Source organism: Pleurodeles waltl, chromosome 1_2, assembly GCF_031143425.1.
Source record: "Pleurodeles waltl isolate 20211129_DDA chromosome 1_2, aPleWal1.hap1.20221129, whole genome shotgun sequence".
Classification (NCBI taxonomy): domain Eukaryota; kingdom Metazoa; phylum Chordata; class Amphibia; order Caudata; family Salamandridae; genus Pleurodeles; species Pleurodeles waltl.
The window spans coordinates 681149202-681167101 of NC_090437.1; the positions used below are offsets into that span (position 1 = coordinate 681149202).

Genomic DNA, 17900 nt, shown 5'->3' on the forward strand with positions numbered 1-17900 from the left:
AAAAAAAAAACTGCTTTATTGAAAAGCAGGTCGCTAACATGGAGGCCTGCTGACGTCAGCAGGCCTCCATGTTAGCGAGTGCCTATACTCGCAATGGGGCCGCAATTTGCGACCCACCTCATGAATATTCATGAGGTGGGTCATTGCGACCCCATTGCGAGTCGCAGTCGGTGTCTGAGACACCGTACTGCATAGCAATTTGCGACTTGCAAATTGCGAGTCGCAGTGACTCGCAATTTGCAAGTCGCAAATTGCTATCTTCCTACATCTGGCCCCTACTCTTGACATCAGTCTGGGTGTCTTTCAGAAAGACGCGTGAATCGGGCAAACTATGTGCTGGATTCTTACCTATTGAGTCCTTTGGAATGCAGGATTAATCGTTAACGTGTGATAAAGTGGGCTCTGTTCTCGAGGTAGGATCTGCGCGATGGCGGGCAACTCGCAGCCCGACATGGCGTCGTGGATGGACTCGGGACTCCCAACTCTGTCAGATTTTGATTTACGAACAGTGCCTTGGAGATGGTTCCTTTGCAAATGTTATTTGCCCACCTTCCTCGCGGAGAGGCTCTTAGCAGATCTTCGGATTCTCCAGAGGAAATAGCACTGCTCCTGAGCATTAGCGGAGATGCCTGGGGAATGTTAAAGTGCCTGGCGCCTCACCAGCGGGCACTTGAGCACGCATCGTTTGCACAGAAACATTTCCGGGATATGCTAGGCAGTTATTAAAGATGCTCTGGAGCATGTTTTAATAATATCATTTACACTCGGTGTTTATGAGAAATCTTCCAAGGTAACACCAGTTTGTTTTCTCTACGATATTCAAGTTGTGAAGTAGAGACTTTTTTCTTCAGTTGTCAAACAACATCTCTCTGCATAAACATTAAGGTGTTAAGTGCATATATTGAATGCTGCCACCGAATTCTCTAGGTCTGTTTAACATATGATAAAGAAAAATGTTGACACAATCTTTTTAAATAAGGGAATTGCAATGATTAACTGAGAACTTCACTCTGGGAGGTCTTGTTTGCGTTAATTACCCTGCTGAACTTGCCTAAAAAAACTCCAAATTACAGTGGCACACAATTATACCCCCAAATGCCGTCACGTTTTTGTGATAAAGTGCTTCGCTCATCCTGTGGTATATACAGGGCCACGGAAGCTGTGCGCCAGGGAAGCACCAAATTATGCGAAGGGTTGACTAAATTATGCCCCAGGGAAAAGGTAAATTATGCGGCATAATGTGGCACATTTTTTATAGCATTGCTTCATTATTTAGTGATTGTTACGCAAGGTGATACTCTCAGAGCAAATATTTCACAACATTAGTGCGAATTTAACAACTAAAAATAGAAATAAGCAACTGAAAGTTGACCAGTTAACCTTTGTGAACGGACTTCCACTAGGGGCGAACACGTCCCCACTTTTTTGATAACTCGGTCTGCTTGCAGCAAATGAAGGATTATGTGGCAAATGCAGCATATCCATAATTATAGGGTATAAAAAGCGGCCGCCACAGAATCATATCATTCCATTGTCCCTGATAGGCTACATTATGTGTTCAGCCATGTTGGTATGCTTAGCTTACTCCTCTTTGCTTTCTAGTGCTTGCATAGCAATATTTATTATAACAACAATTTCGTTCTATAGGACGCTTGCTGCAACCATTTTGCCTTTTCATAGCACTGTAAATAACGTGACGCTATGACCTGACTCAATGCAAGTGTATGAATGGCCTCAGAAGGATGAAGGCTGATTTGGATTCTAACTTGTGATCCGCTGGCACAATTGCTCCACTCGCTGAGCCGTTCACATTCTCATGAGCTTGGTTGTACAAGTGCAGGGCTGGAGGTTGGAAAACCTCAACTAAGGGACCACTTAGAGGCAAGAGCAGCGGAAAGGTCATGAGGGGGAGGGACCATGAGTGAGTGCAGTGTGACGAGTGGGGGCAGAGTTAATGAAGGCCCACCGATGGTCTGCTAGCACATGGCTCTAATTGTTTACAAACTCCGACCCCAAAGAAGTTGACAAGTAAAATGCTAAGGCCTTTCGAGCATACTTTACTGTTTACAAACTAAAGGTATGTTTAAGCAGCTTGGAGCCTTAAAGCATGTGTTACAGAGATGTATATGTGCCCACCATGTCTTAGTGCCTAACAGTAGTGTGGTAGCTTAACTGGCTGATGCAGTTCCTAGGCGGAAATAGCCTGGACGTTTGCCATGGCTGCTGCAGCACTTTGGATGTAACATGTATGTCAGTTAGTTCATGTCTGTGCAGCACAGCACAAGCCTATAATGACCTTGATGGAAAGATTCTGCAACCCTCAGGCTATTAATGACAGCCAGGGTAAGACAGCTTAGTTCGTTATACCGCATCTAGTAGCAGTTTGAATCCATCATGATGAAGTGATAAAGTGGGTTGAATTAGGCAGTAGTAAACTATTTGATTAACTACCACCGCACAATTCCGTTTGAATTGTGTGCGGAGTAAATAGTTAGGAATATTTTCATTAGACACTTCTGCAATTCCCACAGGCATAACAGATGTGTTTCTTTTGAAAACTTCTAGCCACAGGTACCCCACCTTAGAATGCTCCCCGGGTGCCAGACTGGATCAGGAAAATGTTCATAGCAGTGATCCCGCATGCTGCTCGGTGGTGCAATTCGGATGCACTCTGACCCTCCCCAGCCCCACAATTGATGGCGTGTAGATGCATATAAGCGCACCTTTCACACTAACATCAGTTCCTTTCTTTCAGTGTCTTCTGACGCAGCTCCATTCTCAATTTAGTCAGTTTTTCTGATGACTTCTAAAACTATTTTACAAGTGTGCTAAGAAACAATGTCTCCGCCAACACAAGACAGGTTTCAAGCCATGCCGTGACTGCAGGGGTATGTGGTCATGGGCCTGCACAAGGTGGGTCTTTCGTGTCAGGGTTTGGGCCACGAGTCATGTGCCATCATACCCCGAAGGCAATTCGAGACTGGGAAGAAAACATGTTTGTTTGGAGCTTGCCTCTCCACCTGGACCACCAACGGAAGGGAGTGCCTCATTTGTGGTGGCAGTCCAAAGGGCAGTTGAGGGACCAGAGTTTCAGCTGTCCTGAGATTTGACCAAAACAAATTTTCAAACAAATTTTACAGCCGGGGTCAGCTACCTCTGAGGCTTTGCTTTCCTTTAACAATGCCCTCACTAATATTTTGATGGCCACTTAGTCGAAGCCTTGCTCTTGCCCGCCTTTGAATAGGCCAGTGGCGTGATGTCACATACCAGTACCTGGTGACTCAGTTTTTCTCACTAAGCACCCCACTCTAGAGAGCCTTATCAATCAGGCCTCCACCAGTAAGGATAGAGAGTTCAAGAGGATTGAGACTTTTGGCAAGTGAATGTTTTCTTCTGCCAGTCTAGCACTGTGGCCTGTACATTCTGTTTGTTAGTTCACTGTGCAAGACTATTCATGATGGGCGGCACACAGCCTTATGTTATCTATGAACATAACGTAACATAACATAAATTGTCTGAGGAGGGCAGTCAGTACTTATGTTGTACTTTGCTGATGTGTGTAAGTGCTTTTCATAGGATTGTCCAGCAATCTACAGGCCTCCCTCGTGTATTCCCTTTGATGGATCTATCCTTTTTGATGAGAAAGCAGACTCTGCCTTGGAACACTTTAAACAGCAGAGCTTTGGTGTGCTCTTTGGGATTGTTGACCCCACCAAAATTGTTTGTGTCAATTCTGAAAGATTAGAGGCTACTCAAGAGGGCTAGTGTATATACAGAGACAGCCTTCCCAACCAATGCAGCAGGTACTACAGTCCTTTTGAGAACATGGACGTGGGTCTAGCAGGTGCCCTGTGCTACAGTGGCCACCAAATCGCTTTTGCTTGTCCTTACTGTTGCATGGTCATTCTCTGGGGTCTAGAATTCAACAATTCCTCCCAGGTTGGTGATCCATCACATACGACATATGGGTTTTAGCGACTGTTCAAAATGGCTTTGCTCTGCCGTTTCCTTCTGCCTACCTTCTATTCAACCCACCAGTGGGGTAACGAAACTTGAGGGGACCTCCCTGCAAAGTACATGGATGGCCCCTCCCTTCCCACCGATCCAATCAGGGGCTGCCACCTGTGCACAGTGCCAACCAGTGCACGGTCAGTGACTGTGCTTAGGTGGGCCCTAGAGCTGTGGCCCTCTTGCCCCAATGGGCTGTGGGGGCTAGTGTTACGCTACTGCCTCTCACACCAGAGCAAATTAGTACTTGTCCATTCTGTTACAGGATTTGCAGTTGTTACTCTCCAAGGGTGCGATTGAAAGGTTTCTGCACTCAGAAAGAAAAAGGGGTTGCTACTCTCGTTGTTTCCTCATTCTGAAGATGAGTTGGGGGCCTCAGTCCTGTTCTGGACCTCTGGTCTCTGAATGCCTTCTTACATAAAGACGCATTCAAAATGCTCACATAGGTCCTGATTCAGTCTACTGTGGACCAGGGTGACCTGAGGGTGCCCTTGGACCAGCAGGATGCGTATTTTCATATCCCCGTTCTGTAGTCCCATAGATGTTGTGTAGGGTTCGAGGTAGGCCAAAAGCATTTTTAGTTTGCTGTATTCCCCTTTGGCCTCACCAGTGCCCCTTGGGTGTTCACTAAAGTGATAGCGTTGGTGGCTGCTCTTGTTCAGAGGTCAGGATGCCAGTATTGCCATACCTCAAAGACTGTCTGCTGAAAGTGGGCCCATCACAATTAGCCCTGTACCACCTCCTGTTGATGGTGAATCTCTTGAAATCAATAGGGTTCATTATCAATGAACCTAAGTCTCACCTGACTCCTTTGCAGAGCCCTTCATTCATTAGGGCACTCCTGGATAATGTGCAGTTCAGAGCCTTGTCTCTGCCACAACAAGCCCCGGACATTCAGGCTGTGATCCCAATGTTTCAGTCTCAATACTGGAACACAGAGAGAACAGTGCTGAGGCTTGTTCTTTTGTTAGTTTGCTGCATCCTCCTCAGCTCTACCAGGTGGCACATGTGTGCTTTGAAATGGAATTTGATGTTCCAGTGGGCCCAGCACCGAGGCAGTCTGGAAGATACCATTCACTTCTCAGAGGAGACACGTTGAGGTTTGCAGTTGTGGCTGGAGAAACATATTTGGTCCACTGGCAGGCCACTGTCTCTTCCCCATCCAGAGCTGATGGTAGTGATGGATGTGGCCTTTCTGGGATACACAGGTTATCTGGGGAAGGTAGGGATCAGGGAACTCTGATCTCCAGCAGAGGGCCAGATCCACATCATCCTGCTGGATTTGTGGGTGCCTTCCTAGCATCCATCAATGTGAGGCTGATGTGTATTCTTTTGAACAACACGGCAACAATGTGATACTGCAACAAGTGGAGTGGGGTGGTGTCGTGTGTCTGTAGGCTGTGCGTCTCTGGGGTTGGTTAGAGCGCAAGGCTATTTTCCTAATCACAAATCACCTAGCAGGGTCCTTGCATGCAAGAGCGGACAAACTGAGCAGGTGGAACCCGGCAGATCATGAGTGGCAACCACATCCCACGGTGGGGCCAGGTGTCTTCCTACTGTGGGGATAAACCTGTGGCAGATCTGTGTGCCACTGTCAATAACACACAGTGTTGAGATTTTTGCACATTGAAGTTTAGATGAGAACACTTTTCAGGAAATGTATTCTGGCTGGAATGTAACATGGAACTCCTGTATGCTTTACTGTCCCTTCCTGTCCTTCCCAGAGTTCTGAAATAGACCAGGGATGACCAGGCTCAAGTTATCTTAGGTGCACCCAGTTGAGCATGTGGTACCTTGACTTTCTGGACATAAGCATCTGTCCTCCAATTAGTCTACCACTTTGCGAGGACCACCTGTCTCAGCAACAGGGCACAGACCTCCAGCCTGTATCTATGCTATCTACACCCAGAAGCAGTAGCAAATTACTGCATTTGATCTGCCACCTGAAGTGCTTATCATCCTTATCTCCAGGCTCCTTTTAACAAAATTCATTTAGGCTGGGACCATTTTGTGGTCTGCCGAAGCATTTGCAAGACTGACCTCTGTTTTGTTTCATCTTTGGCCCAGCAAGACCTTGCATGGTTATTTGACACCCATTTCAGCCTTTCTTCCTTTGCCAAACAAACCATTTGTGTTTAAATCACCTGTTGCGGTGAGATTTATTAAAGGTTTGACACATGTTTTCTCCTAAACTGTTTGTGATGCCACAGTGCCACAACCCTAAAGGTGAGACAACATGAACCACCTGGTGAACGGATATTATCCCACAAAAAAAGCAGACTTTGCAACCTGGGGCATTCTTCAGGTCAAAATACCCACACGTATTAGCGATTCATAACATCGGAATGATCAATCTTTTGGATGAACATATAAAATGAACCATTTCAAGAGCCCCACCAACACAACAAACTTTGGAAGTTCATTAATTTCCGCAAAACCACCTCTACCGAGCGTCGGGTCACTATCACATCTACATTAGGCTAACCTTATCACCAGGACCTGACCCCAGTGCTTCACACGTTACAGCAGGTTGAGACTTCAGCTCACAGAAGAATGAATTTGCAATTTGTTCATGCAATATTGCCAGCATCATCAGTAGATAAATTGCAGTGAGGAAAATTTTATAACGTTTCCAAGTAATCACCATGTGGCCTGTCTCCAAGAATCATGGAAACTGGACACTTTTAATATAGCTAATTGTCACACAAACACACACAAACCTTTTGCCAGCAAATGTTTCAAGGGCCATCATCGTTATGCTTAAAAAGTACTATAATCCATTTAAAATCAAACCACATGAATGTTAATCGTTCTTCTAGACCACGAAAATCAAACCCTGCTGCTGTTAGTGATTATCTGTTTTCCACCGACGTTAATAAAAAGAATGTCTAAGCTTTATGGTGTTTTTGAGGAGCAGGAGTCCATCCTGGAATATATGCATGTCAATGCTTAATTTGTGCTTGTTGCTTCCGGTGCGGGGCACCGGCAATTATTTTTATTTTGAGTGCGGACACTTTTCTCTCTCAAGCATTTACCGTGAGCAAAAGACATATGGAAAGATGGAGGAAGAGAAAAACAAAAATAGTCACATTGGGAGAAAGCAGAAAGCTGCAAGAGTGAGCTTGAAGGGGCAGGGAGTAGCTGTAAATGGATTAAAGAAGCCCGAGAGGGCTTCAGGATTAAGTTGCCTCAGTATTCCGTGTTCGCACATTTAATTGTAGCAGCCGCATGTTTAAGAGGAGGGCTTTGGGCACCAGCATCTTTTTATTTACAAATTAAGCACCGATGCATGTATCTGACGATCGTCACGGGGGTTTTTAATGGTAATCTACTATATCCTTATTGGAATAATCTACCAACAGAGTATTTGCCAGCTCGGCCTGTAAAATTGACCTTCCTCAAACATTTGATTCACCTAATAAGAAGTCACCAAAATATAATTATACTTCCAGGCTACTCTCTGATATTAGATGAAGTACACTAAAGGGAAGTTTCTCGAATTACCAGCCGGCAAATCCAACATTTACTCCACAAATTCAAAAAGCATCATCTATTTTACCCTACTCCAGTATACCGAATTCCTTCTGTGAAATAATTTCTAGATTACCTATAGGATAAAGACTGCCTAACTTTAATAAATTGTACAGCATTTAACTGCAGCGTGGACCTTCAGGTCAAGTCATCTTTGGTAATTAATTAAGAGTTCATTATTTCACGACTCAATAAATCGAATAACCACCCGACTGGCTCCATGACTGGAAAACATTGTTAAACATGAGTTTCAACTTCATCTGCATTCAGATCATCAGTAGGCGTGCTCCCAAACGTGGCAGCCGCGACCAGTTAATCATCTGAGCAAAAATACACCACCGGAAACAGTTGAGGTTCTATTTAAACTATACACAACTTCCTATCGAGATTCTCTAATCAAATACAAAAACGGCCTGTTATAGGAGAACAACAAAAGCTAAAGGGGAAAATGTCTGTAGGTAGCCTGACTCAGCTGACTGGCGCTATAACATCAAATAATGCTAAATTATTCTGGGCTCTGGTTGGTTATGGAACCGGGGCACATAGAACATCAACTTGCTGTTTTATACTAAATGAAATCTGGAATACGTGCAATAACGATCACTGCTCCAATAAAGCAACCACTCCATTTTCTCAGGACAGACGAACACTTTATTAAAAATGTCACAAAAATAAGTCATGCTGTTGATTTTTTTTTTTTCTTTATTCTAAAGCAGGTCTTCCCAAATGGATACTTATTGATGTGTTAAATCCGATTGCGCCAATATGGAGTTTTTTACTTTACAGGTTACTTTCGTGAGTATTTCAAACAGGTTACCTTCCTTCGTCATCGAAGTGGGTAGTAATCCACCCGCTTCACAAAAAATGGTTCATAAATGACCCGCCTTCTTTGAGAAAAGTTATTTGAAATATAACTTATGGACAAACTTTATGCGTGGTCACTCCATAATAAACTACATTAATCCAACCAGTCTGGATTTTAAACAGGCTGTTCTACTATTGAAAATATTCTGCTCTTGAACAATTAGTGAACAAAACAACGAAGAACCTTCTGCTGTGTGTGTCACACGGATTACAGCCCAGCTTTTCTCTGGAGTTCGGTCTATTGGACCATCCATCATTACAATCAACCAAAACCTTATTTCGTCACTTCTTTACCCTTCCCTAGCTTTCAGAATGGATCCAGCTAATGAGTTGCATAAAATCCATATGAGAGACATAAGATCTCTATTAAGCTGACCGTCCTCTACCCTTCACTGTAGATGATAAGTCGCGCTGGCTTTAACCTCATTGACTGCTTTGCATATTGGAGCACGTAAATGCAATGTTTGCCGCTGTAAACACGTGCCAATCAATCACATCATCTGCTTAATGGACTTAAGAAAAAAGTATTTGCGGGCTTCGTTTACTGAGGCAAATAATAGGACTGTTCAAGTACTGTTTTTCCTTAAAGTATCGGGAAGTTCACTAAACTTCTAGAATTTTCTTTTGTTCATTTACAAAAGTCTATTAACTAAAATGTCTTGGTGTAAATTCCTCAACTGAGTTTTAGTGTCACCTATACTCAGTTATCAATTTCACCTTGAATGTATTGATTTTAAGTGTTCAAGCAATTTGTTTATATGTAATACTTTTATTATTAAAATTGCTATATGTTTTGCGTACAATAAACACGCTCACTTACACAGTGGGACCTTAACTTGTTCTTGGCATTTCTTATCTGTACATTTTTCGAGATGATGGGTACCTGCTTGCTGCATTTCGTGATTTTAAAGGCCATCATCCTGATTGTGATTGTCAGTTCCTGGCATAAGTGAACTTCAGGAGCTTTCAGTGCATATATCCTACACCTACTTTCCATATTGGGCAATCCATCCCTCTACCATCATTTTTCTTATTTGAGGAATCTGGTGTTAAAGGTATACATCAAAAGAATAAATGAAGCCCTTTCTGGCGGATCCTCTATCTAACCATAGATTCCTTAACCCCCTCCTTCCTCTCCATTTTGTAGAGTTGCGTAAATTGTTCCCTCTCCAGTCTGTGGAGTTGCATAAATAGTTAGTGTTCATTACACAGGTACTAACAATTGTTCATGCTCCGTGTCTAAAGGTGTACAGGAGTGGATCTTATTTGCAGCTCCACTCCATCACTTCCGGGGCGGTGTGAAGTCAGCATGGAGTCGCATGGCCTATCTAGCAGTGTGCTGAAGCATTGCTATGGAGAAAGATTTCCGGATCCAGGCTGGCACCTAGGGAGAATTCTAGGGTTGAGGAATCTAACCAGAAAAGGTGTTACTAAAGGTAAGTAACTTGTTTATCTCACATAGATACAGAGATTCAGAAAGTCAACAGCCAAGTATCCCTTCCTTTGCTTTGATAAGCTGATTTGGCTAACCAGGGGTGCTCTGTATGAACACAAAGAATTTTGCATAGTGAAGACACTACTCAAACAAAGAGAATTACCAATTATCTATGAAGAGGAATATCCTTTATTGCTAAAGCTCCTGCTGTGTGCAATGCCCTTCCAACTTACCTATGCTATGAAGATGATTTCAAATCATTTTGGTGACATTTTAAAACCTGGCTTTCCAAGCAAGCTTACAAAGAGTAGGAAATCAGGGTTCTTCTGGTGTTTTGGGGGTGTCTGTTTCTATCAATACAGTCTCTCAGTACCAAGAAGCCAATCGTGTATGTGCACTTTAGAAGTTTTCTTAACGTAACAAGACTTCTCCATTAGCGTAGACATACTCGAGAGGTAAACAGTCTCCTATGGCCCCCTTCTTTTGTCAAGCTGCTGATGTGGCACACTCATAAAGTGTACGGGCACAGCTACTTGTGCCCCAGTGCTGACTCGTACCACCAGGATGATAAACTGTTTCTAGCCCTGAGCCCAGTTCCAGTTCAAGAAAGCTGCTAAACCAGGATTGACCCAGTTCCCTATCTATTCCAGATCTGACATGTGCCAAAAACCAAAGTCAGGTAAGCATCTATGCCAGTGTAAGGAAACAGACTTTTTGCAGGTTTCCCTCCTACTTTTTTGCCCCCATCTTGACTATTGGCTGCTGGTTCTTCGGCTCTGAGAGTGCACTGATGTCTGCTAACCAGACCGCAGTGCCACTGTTTTCACCTTATACATAATGCATGTTGAATTGGATACACCCAATTAGCAAGACGTGACTTGTGTATCAGTCCCTGGTAGATGGTCCCCAGGACATGTAAAACAACGTGCTACCTGATGCACATATCAAAATTAATGTCACTATCAATGGTGAGCAGCTTTTAGAAAGTGGTCCTTCTGTGCTCTGCTTGTCCAACAGCCTTACAAAGGGGGATACACATTCACACAGGTTTCTGACCGTCTGGGAAGATGAGTGAATGATTCCGAAGCTCAGGACCAAAGAGCAGTGCTGTCACAGCGAGGTGTCCCCTCCTCTGCCCCGATGGCCACTCAGGGGGGTTAGCCCAGAGGCAAGTTTCAAAGGTGGGCCGCCTGGCCAAACACCCCTGAGTAGGATGCCTTTTGTTCCTATAGACAGCGTGGAGACCGGGCCAGAGAGGGCAAACTCACCCCCAAACTGGTTTTACTTTTGACTTGTTGCCTTCAAGAATCCAGACCCCTAGGATGGGCTTCCTTGCTCGTCATGACCAAGGAAGAAGTTGTTCTATCTTGAAAGGTGCAAGAATGTGACATTCTGGGTAAGCTAGATGCCACACATCACAAGTACATTATCACTGGGTGTGGGGGGAGGTGGGACCTAGTAGCCCATTGGCTAGAGACTGTGTGGTCTCCTTAGGACACTTTCCTGGGATAAATATGGGACCCCTGCCACGTTGACCCTCAGTACTCTCTGAACCTGGAAGGAGGATGAGGAGAAGAAAGATCACTCTGCACCTGTTGGAAGTGCACAAAGAAAGGCTGCGACACCGGATCGACTGCACCTGCTGCATTTTGAGCTAGCAGAGTTTGGGTCCTGTTCTGTATGCCTGGCTTGGGGCAAAGGTGATTTCTGGCCCCAGGCCAAAGCAGAGACTCCAAAGGTCAGCTGGCTGACCTCCCAGAATGGCACTGGGGACATTGAAGCTGAAGGAGAGCCCTAGGCAAATCACTGATAGTCACTGCAGACGTCTTGCCGCTACTGAACACTGGGCACACCCGGGGAAAATTCTGAGATAGCCAAAAGGTGCTCTTGTGTCTGCTGGACCTGTGAGTGTTGGTTGTGACCAGTTTCGTCACCCAAGGCGGACACCGGCCTCAACCGAAGATTTACATCATGACCACTGTGTTGCAAAAGCACAAGGTCTGCATCAGCAGCCCTTGGAACCCCGCAAAGAGGTCTTTGTGGGACCTTGTGACCCATGGACAGTCACCCCCACTCACCTTTTGACCGCGGACTCGACCAAACCTCAACCCCATGGACAGCACTGCATCAGAAGCATCCCTGAGCATCTTTTAGTCTGCATCCCTCAGCATCAGGACAACTCCATTGTCCTATGGCGGCCATCCCTTAAAATTTGGATCTTACTTTAAAAAAAAAACTCTGGTGGCAAGGTAACTGTCCAAAGTATCCTTTCAGGCCCCCTAGACCTTTGTCCTTGGTCAGCCAACTCGGGCCCGAGTTGGTGAACTGTTTCACACTTTCTAAAAGTTTCCAAACTTTTTGTGGGCCAATGTTTGTTTGCGGTTGATTTAAGCATTACTTATTGCTTCTCAAATCTGAATCTTCGGAACCCTCCAGTGGATTTTGATGGTTAAGGTCTTTACAAATGAGCTCTATTTTTATAAATTGGTATCTTGTTTCTTTTGTGACCAATGACTTCCTTATTTTGTTGTTTGGTGCTGTCACATGCTTTACACATTGTTCCTTTGCTAAGCCTTACTGCTCGCAACCACAGCTACTGAGGGTTGAGCTTACGGTTGAGTAAACATACTTGACTGGACCCAAGACTGTATTTGAGAGTGTATTGCATGATAAGGCTACTCAGCCATATCATATAGTACACCCAAATCCTCACACCCCGTGCTTGAGGAACATCTAACATCTTACACTATGAGTTCAATATCTCTGATACTATGTTATTGTACATATATTTGTTTGATGGTTTATTTGACGGTAAAAGTTCAGTATAGCTAACCAGATAGTCTGAATATACAACTTGGCATTGTGAAAGCCCACCTCTATTGTTAACGGGACAGCAAGCTAACAAAATTATTTTACTGTGTCTTTTCATTGTCTTGCAGGAGCCTTCCTGAGCCCCTCATGACGCACAGGCTACACGGCGACTTCATCATTCCTGCCAGTAAATATTTAAATGTTATATACTGCGGATTAACTGTATAGTCCATTGCAGTGGTCTGTGAGTCATTTCAGCCACTACAAAGGGGGTCTGTGTTACATATTCGGGTCAAAAGCTTCGCAAGAGTACTGTACAATATTTAGTGCAGCTGCAAGAAGGCAAAAGTTAGTTATGAATGACTGATAATTTCAAGGTGCAGTTCTAGCTGATTGAGAACAGAGGTAAGAGAGCAGATATTTACCCTGCTATGTGCCTTCAGTACTGTTTTTTTTAACTAAATGTTATTTTGAGTAAGAATTGCATGATTCCTTGCATGTCAGCCCCTTTCTCATAAGGGCTTCTAACAGTACATTCCTACCTTTTGAATATTCCCCATGCATCATACTAGATCTAGAAACCTTTTCTGCAGTACCTCTGTGCACCAGTAGATGGTGCCGTGCAGCTCCTCTCTGACGCTGTTCGCTCCTGGAATGCGGTGCACAGCCTATATTGGTGCCACTCCTGTGCGCTGATGTCTGCTTTCTTTCAGAGTCACTGGACATGGATCTGGAACTACTTTTCATCTCTTGGAGACTGTTATCTACCTACATTTTTATAGTATGCAGGGAAAATGTCACCTCCCAAGGCAATTCAGTCTCTAGAAGGACTATCGCAAATAGATGTCTGTGACAGAGCCTCATCAGATTTGCCTAAGGTGCCAGGGGTAAGACACTACTTTAAGAGCTGCAGTGACTGCATATTGATGAACCTGAAGGCCACACAAGACTATAAGGCGAAGCTGTACATCTCCAAGCATCAATGTCATGACCAGTACAGGTTCGAAGAGCTGTCTCAATCCCATTCCCAGTCTAGAAGTCACAGCAGTTGATAACAAGGTCACTTGTCATGGTGCTCCAAATCTTCTGGTACGTCAAAGAAAAAACATAAAAAATCCAAACAGGTCCCTGCCCCTTCCATCCACTCTTGTACTCCTGAGAAGGCATGAGGGTGTTCTCATGCCTTGCATTTTTGCTCCCAGAGTTGAAAGTCAGAGCCCATCCGCAACAGTCATGGAAAAACATGAGTTTCCGGGGCTTCTCCCAAACTAAGGCAGATCGAAATGTTCCACAAGACCATGCTTTAACTATTTGGATAACTTCTAACTCCCTCTGGTGCGCCTAGGTGCGGCAAGGAGCCGAGAGGCCCTCCATCTGGGAAACCATTGACGAGTTTGCCCTCTGCCCGAGCTGGGCCCTCAGAACCATGCCTTTACTGAATCTCCCTCTGGCTCTATAACCCATGCGAGTTCCTGGAATATCGGTGCCGATATGGACGCCATCAACTCTGGAGGACAGGGTGCCCATTGAGCTCTGAGTCAGCGCAGCTCCCACTTCTACTTAGGTCACGCCTGGTTATTGCTGAGCCACAGCATTCTGTCTCAGACCCACTTAGTGTCCCTCCTCAGCAAGGCAGGTCCCACAAATTAAATTCCTTGTTTAGGTTAGATGCTGATAAATATTTCAGTGGTCCTGATAAAGACTGCGATGCAGGTTGTCAAATTGGCCAATCCTCCCACATGCAGGTACGATGACCCTTAGCATGCGAGTGACCTTGACACCTTTCCTTATTCTGGCCTCACCTCACCCCATGGTCCTGCCACTAAAGAAAATGCCTACTTTGCTATAGTCATGTGGAGTATGTAACAGTAGATGGGGTGAACCCTATAACCTTTAGAACGAGGGTAGTATAGACATATCAAAGCATGGGCTTACTCTGGAAAAAAGAGGGCAGTAGAAAAAAATGAAAAAAAATATTAAAAGGTAAGCCCAGGTTTAGTGAATGTGAGTTATTAAAATGAGTAAATGCACACAACCTAACAGATAAGTGGGTAATGTGAATGTATAATGTAACTACAGAAGGTACCTAAATCACATAGAGCTTATAAAGCATAATCACAACAGGTATCAGCTGGGCAGTGTCATTAGTGGGACAACGGAGTGAAAAATTGGTTAATCACAGGTGCAGTGCAAAAGTACAGAACAGAAAATAAAAGAAAAATAATAGGCTGCAATAGATAAACAACCTGTAGAGAGTCTACAGTCAGCTAAAATGTATCAAATTGGAAGAATAGTAGTACAATCAACTTTGGCAGTCCATATTAAATTAAGTCGATGTTTCATCTCCTATGGTTAACTTGGCCGGGGTCATAATTAGGACTGATTGTCAAAAGACATTTAGGAACAAGCAACCAAAAAACTGCATTAAAAGAGCACCAAACCTGATTAAGGGAAGAGAATATATTTTAGCCAAAAGGACCAACTCCAACTGCAGTGATAGATAAAGAATTCCTGTATAAAGCCAGCCACGAAAGAACAGGAAGGTCAATAATTTGTGACTGCAGAAGCTTCTGCGGTCACAAATTATTTACCTTCCTGTCCTTTGGTGGCTGGCTTTATACAATAATTCTTTGCCCATTATTATTTTCCCTTATTCAAGTCTGGTGCGCTTTAGCTGCAGTTTTTTGCTTGCTTTTTCCTAAATATTTTTTCACAAGTGGTCAGTACCTCATTGAAAAGCAGCAGGAGCTCACTGTTTGCTTCCTCTCCTTTTGGCATGCCATATCTGGGGCCTTAACTTGGTCCTCACATATTTGAAGTGCACTCCCTTTGAGCATCTTTACAGCTGACCCTCGGGGCTTCCCACCATCAAACAGTGTTCCTCGTTGCCATAACAGCATGGGAAGTGAGTGAGCATCAAGCTGTCTGTGTCAACCCGCTGTACACAACTTTGTTTCTGGACAAACTTGTTATGCAGCTGTAAGCATCCTTATTGCCAAAACTTGTGATACCGTTCTATGTTGGTCAAAACATTGCCTTGCTGTTGTTCTTTGTTGCGCCTCACCCCTCTGTGAAGGAGATTACATTTCTTGGATCCCAAAGCGCTGAGTTTTCACATCAGTCGTACCAGAGAATCTCGAGTGGACGATCAGCTTGTTGGGTTCACTGGAGCAAAGAAGGCAAAGCTGTGCAGAATCATGCTCTGCATTAAGATCTGCTATGCTTTGGACAAAATGCATCCTCTAGAAGGACTGCATACTCATTCCGCCAAAGCTGCTACCACTGCATTGGCTTGTGGAGTTCCTGTTCTGTTCATCAGCCAGCCATCTATGTGGGTGTGATTCCATATATTTAGAAAGCACTACTGTCTAGACAGCTGTGTTTACTGAGAAGAGGCATTACACCCACTCGGACCTACAGGGCCTCTTGGTTTGGTTTGAGTGTATTTACAGACCCACCTCCAAAATTTTTACTGCTTTAGGATTTATTCAAAAGGTGAGGACTCTGCATTTAGAAATTTCTATCACACACGTGTTCTTTCTTGTAGATACTCTATCCAGCTGTAAACTTCACACTTAACCTCCAATCATCTCCATTCTGTGAACTGAACTTTATTAATAAGATCCCACGTCTAGGCATCTACACACTGCTCAAAGTCAGTTTGCTACTGAAGGTCTGCATCTGGGGACACAGACAGCCTCCAAACCAACTGGCGTCAGTGCACAGGAGTGGCACATGTATTAGCTCCGTACGTCATTCCTGAAGCAGGACAGCGTCGTTGAGGAGCCTCATAGTGCCAGCCCACTCTGCTCATGTAACAAGTGAATTAAAGTTTTCCATTGAATCCTGGTGCAGCTCCTATAGATCCAAATGACATTTTAGAGGATGGACCACAGGCACCAGTCCTCTTGACTCGATCAGTTCCACAGGTTCCAATCCAGCACTTGTTCCTTATGCTTCTGACTATTTCATCTGGGCCTTCAATATGGGCTGCTCTTCTCAGGATCTTCCCACCGGAGGATCCACCTACCAGGTATCTTCCTGCAATAAGACATGGTTAGGGTCCTTAGGCACCAACAAAGAGACATGTAAAAGAGAACATACCAACATGGATCCAACTAGGCGCTGCCAGGAAGAATGGACACTATGAGAAGCTAACTTCTGTGAGAACTCTTCGCACAGAAAGTGGGTACCATAGCTGCAGAGAAGTCCTCCACCAGAGCTTATTGTAGGAGCAAATTAATGATAGTCTGCCAGTGGGCGCTGGAACATTAACCCGCTCACTGCTTGATGTAATTTATTTGTTTACGCCACTTGGAGTAAAATAAGTGTGCAGGTGAACGTGTGAAACAACTTGGCAGCCATTAGAGCCCACCAGGCCTGGGGAGTCCAGCGCTGCTCCCGGCAAGGCAGTCAGGAGCCATCTAACGGGTCTGATGCATCTGTTTCCTCCACTCCTTGCTTCTTTTCCCTCCATTCCACATCCTTTTCAGGCATAAATCTTTCGAGCTGCTGGTCCTTTCTGACAGGAGGTTCCCTTTTTAAAGAACTTCCGTTTTGGCAGCTATAAAGTTGGCCATGTGCATAAGTGCGCAACACGCTCTCCGCCTTCCTCTCTCAAACTTCCCTCCCACACCTGCTGTCATTAGTGGAAGATGAAACAAAGGTGGGAATGAGAGCTAGGAGGAGGAGTGCATGGGTGTCTTAAGGTGATAGATGCGATGTTTGATATTCTGCAGTATGCAATGTATGCGTGAAAACGTGTAAAGAAACCGTAGGAGAGGAGGTTGGGTGAAGACTCTTGGATATGAACGGAGGTTAAGGTTTTGTCTAAATTACCACCCTGCTATCACTTGTGTAAGGTGGAAATGAGATGAGACTGAGTAAGTATGCGAATGATTATCTTTTTGTTGTTAAGATTATTTCTGAATTACGTAAATAGTTTTGGTGGTTGGAGGCGGAGTTAGTCTTAACATAGCCTGTGAATGTCATGTGTTTCTAATTTTATTTTTCAGTGGTCCCTTTTTCTCCTCTTTCTCCCCTGACTTCCTAGTAATCTTATTTTTCGACGGCACACTTACACGTAGCTGCGCGCAGATAGGTACAGGTCTGTTGCAAGGCCCTTGCTTGCCAAAGCATCATGGTCACAGTGTTCGGCCACCGACATCCCTTTATTCCTATCTATAAGAAAAATGCCTTTATTTTTACATACAAGGAAGGAAGGAATTACTGTGCCACTACTGATACTTTA

General features: G+C 44.3%; 1 protein-coding gene across 3 annotated transcripts in view; it reads left to right on the top strand.

Moving 5' to 3' along the window:
- The window catches only part of ARHGAP10 (Rho GTPase activating protein 10), an 849665-nt gene that overhangs the window by 527184 nt on the left and 304581 nt on the right, over positions 1 to 17900 (top strand). For all 3 annotated transcript variants that reach the window (XM_069242631.1, XM_069242629.1, XM_069242630.1), the window contains exon 16: positions 12778 to 12836. In XM_069242631.1, the coding sequence (XP_069098732.1) occupies positions 12778 to 12836 (59 nt within the window). The remainder of the gene's footprint in view (positions 1 to 12777; positions 12837 to 17900) is intronic.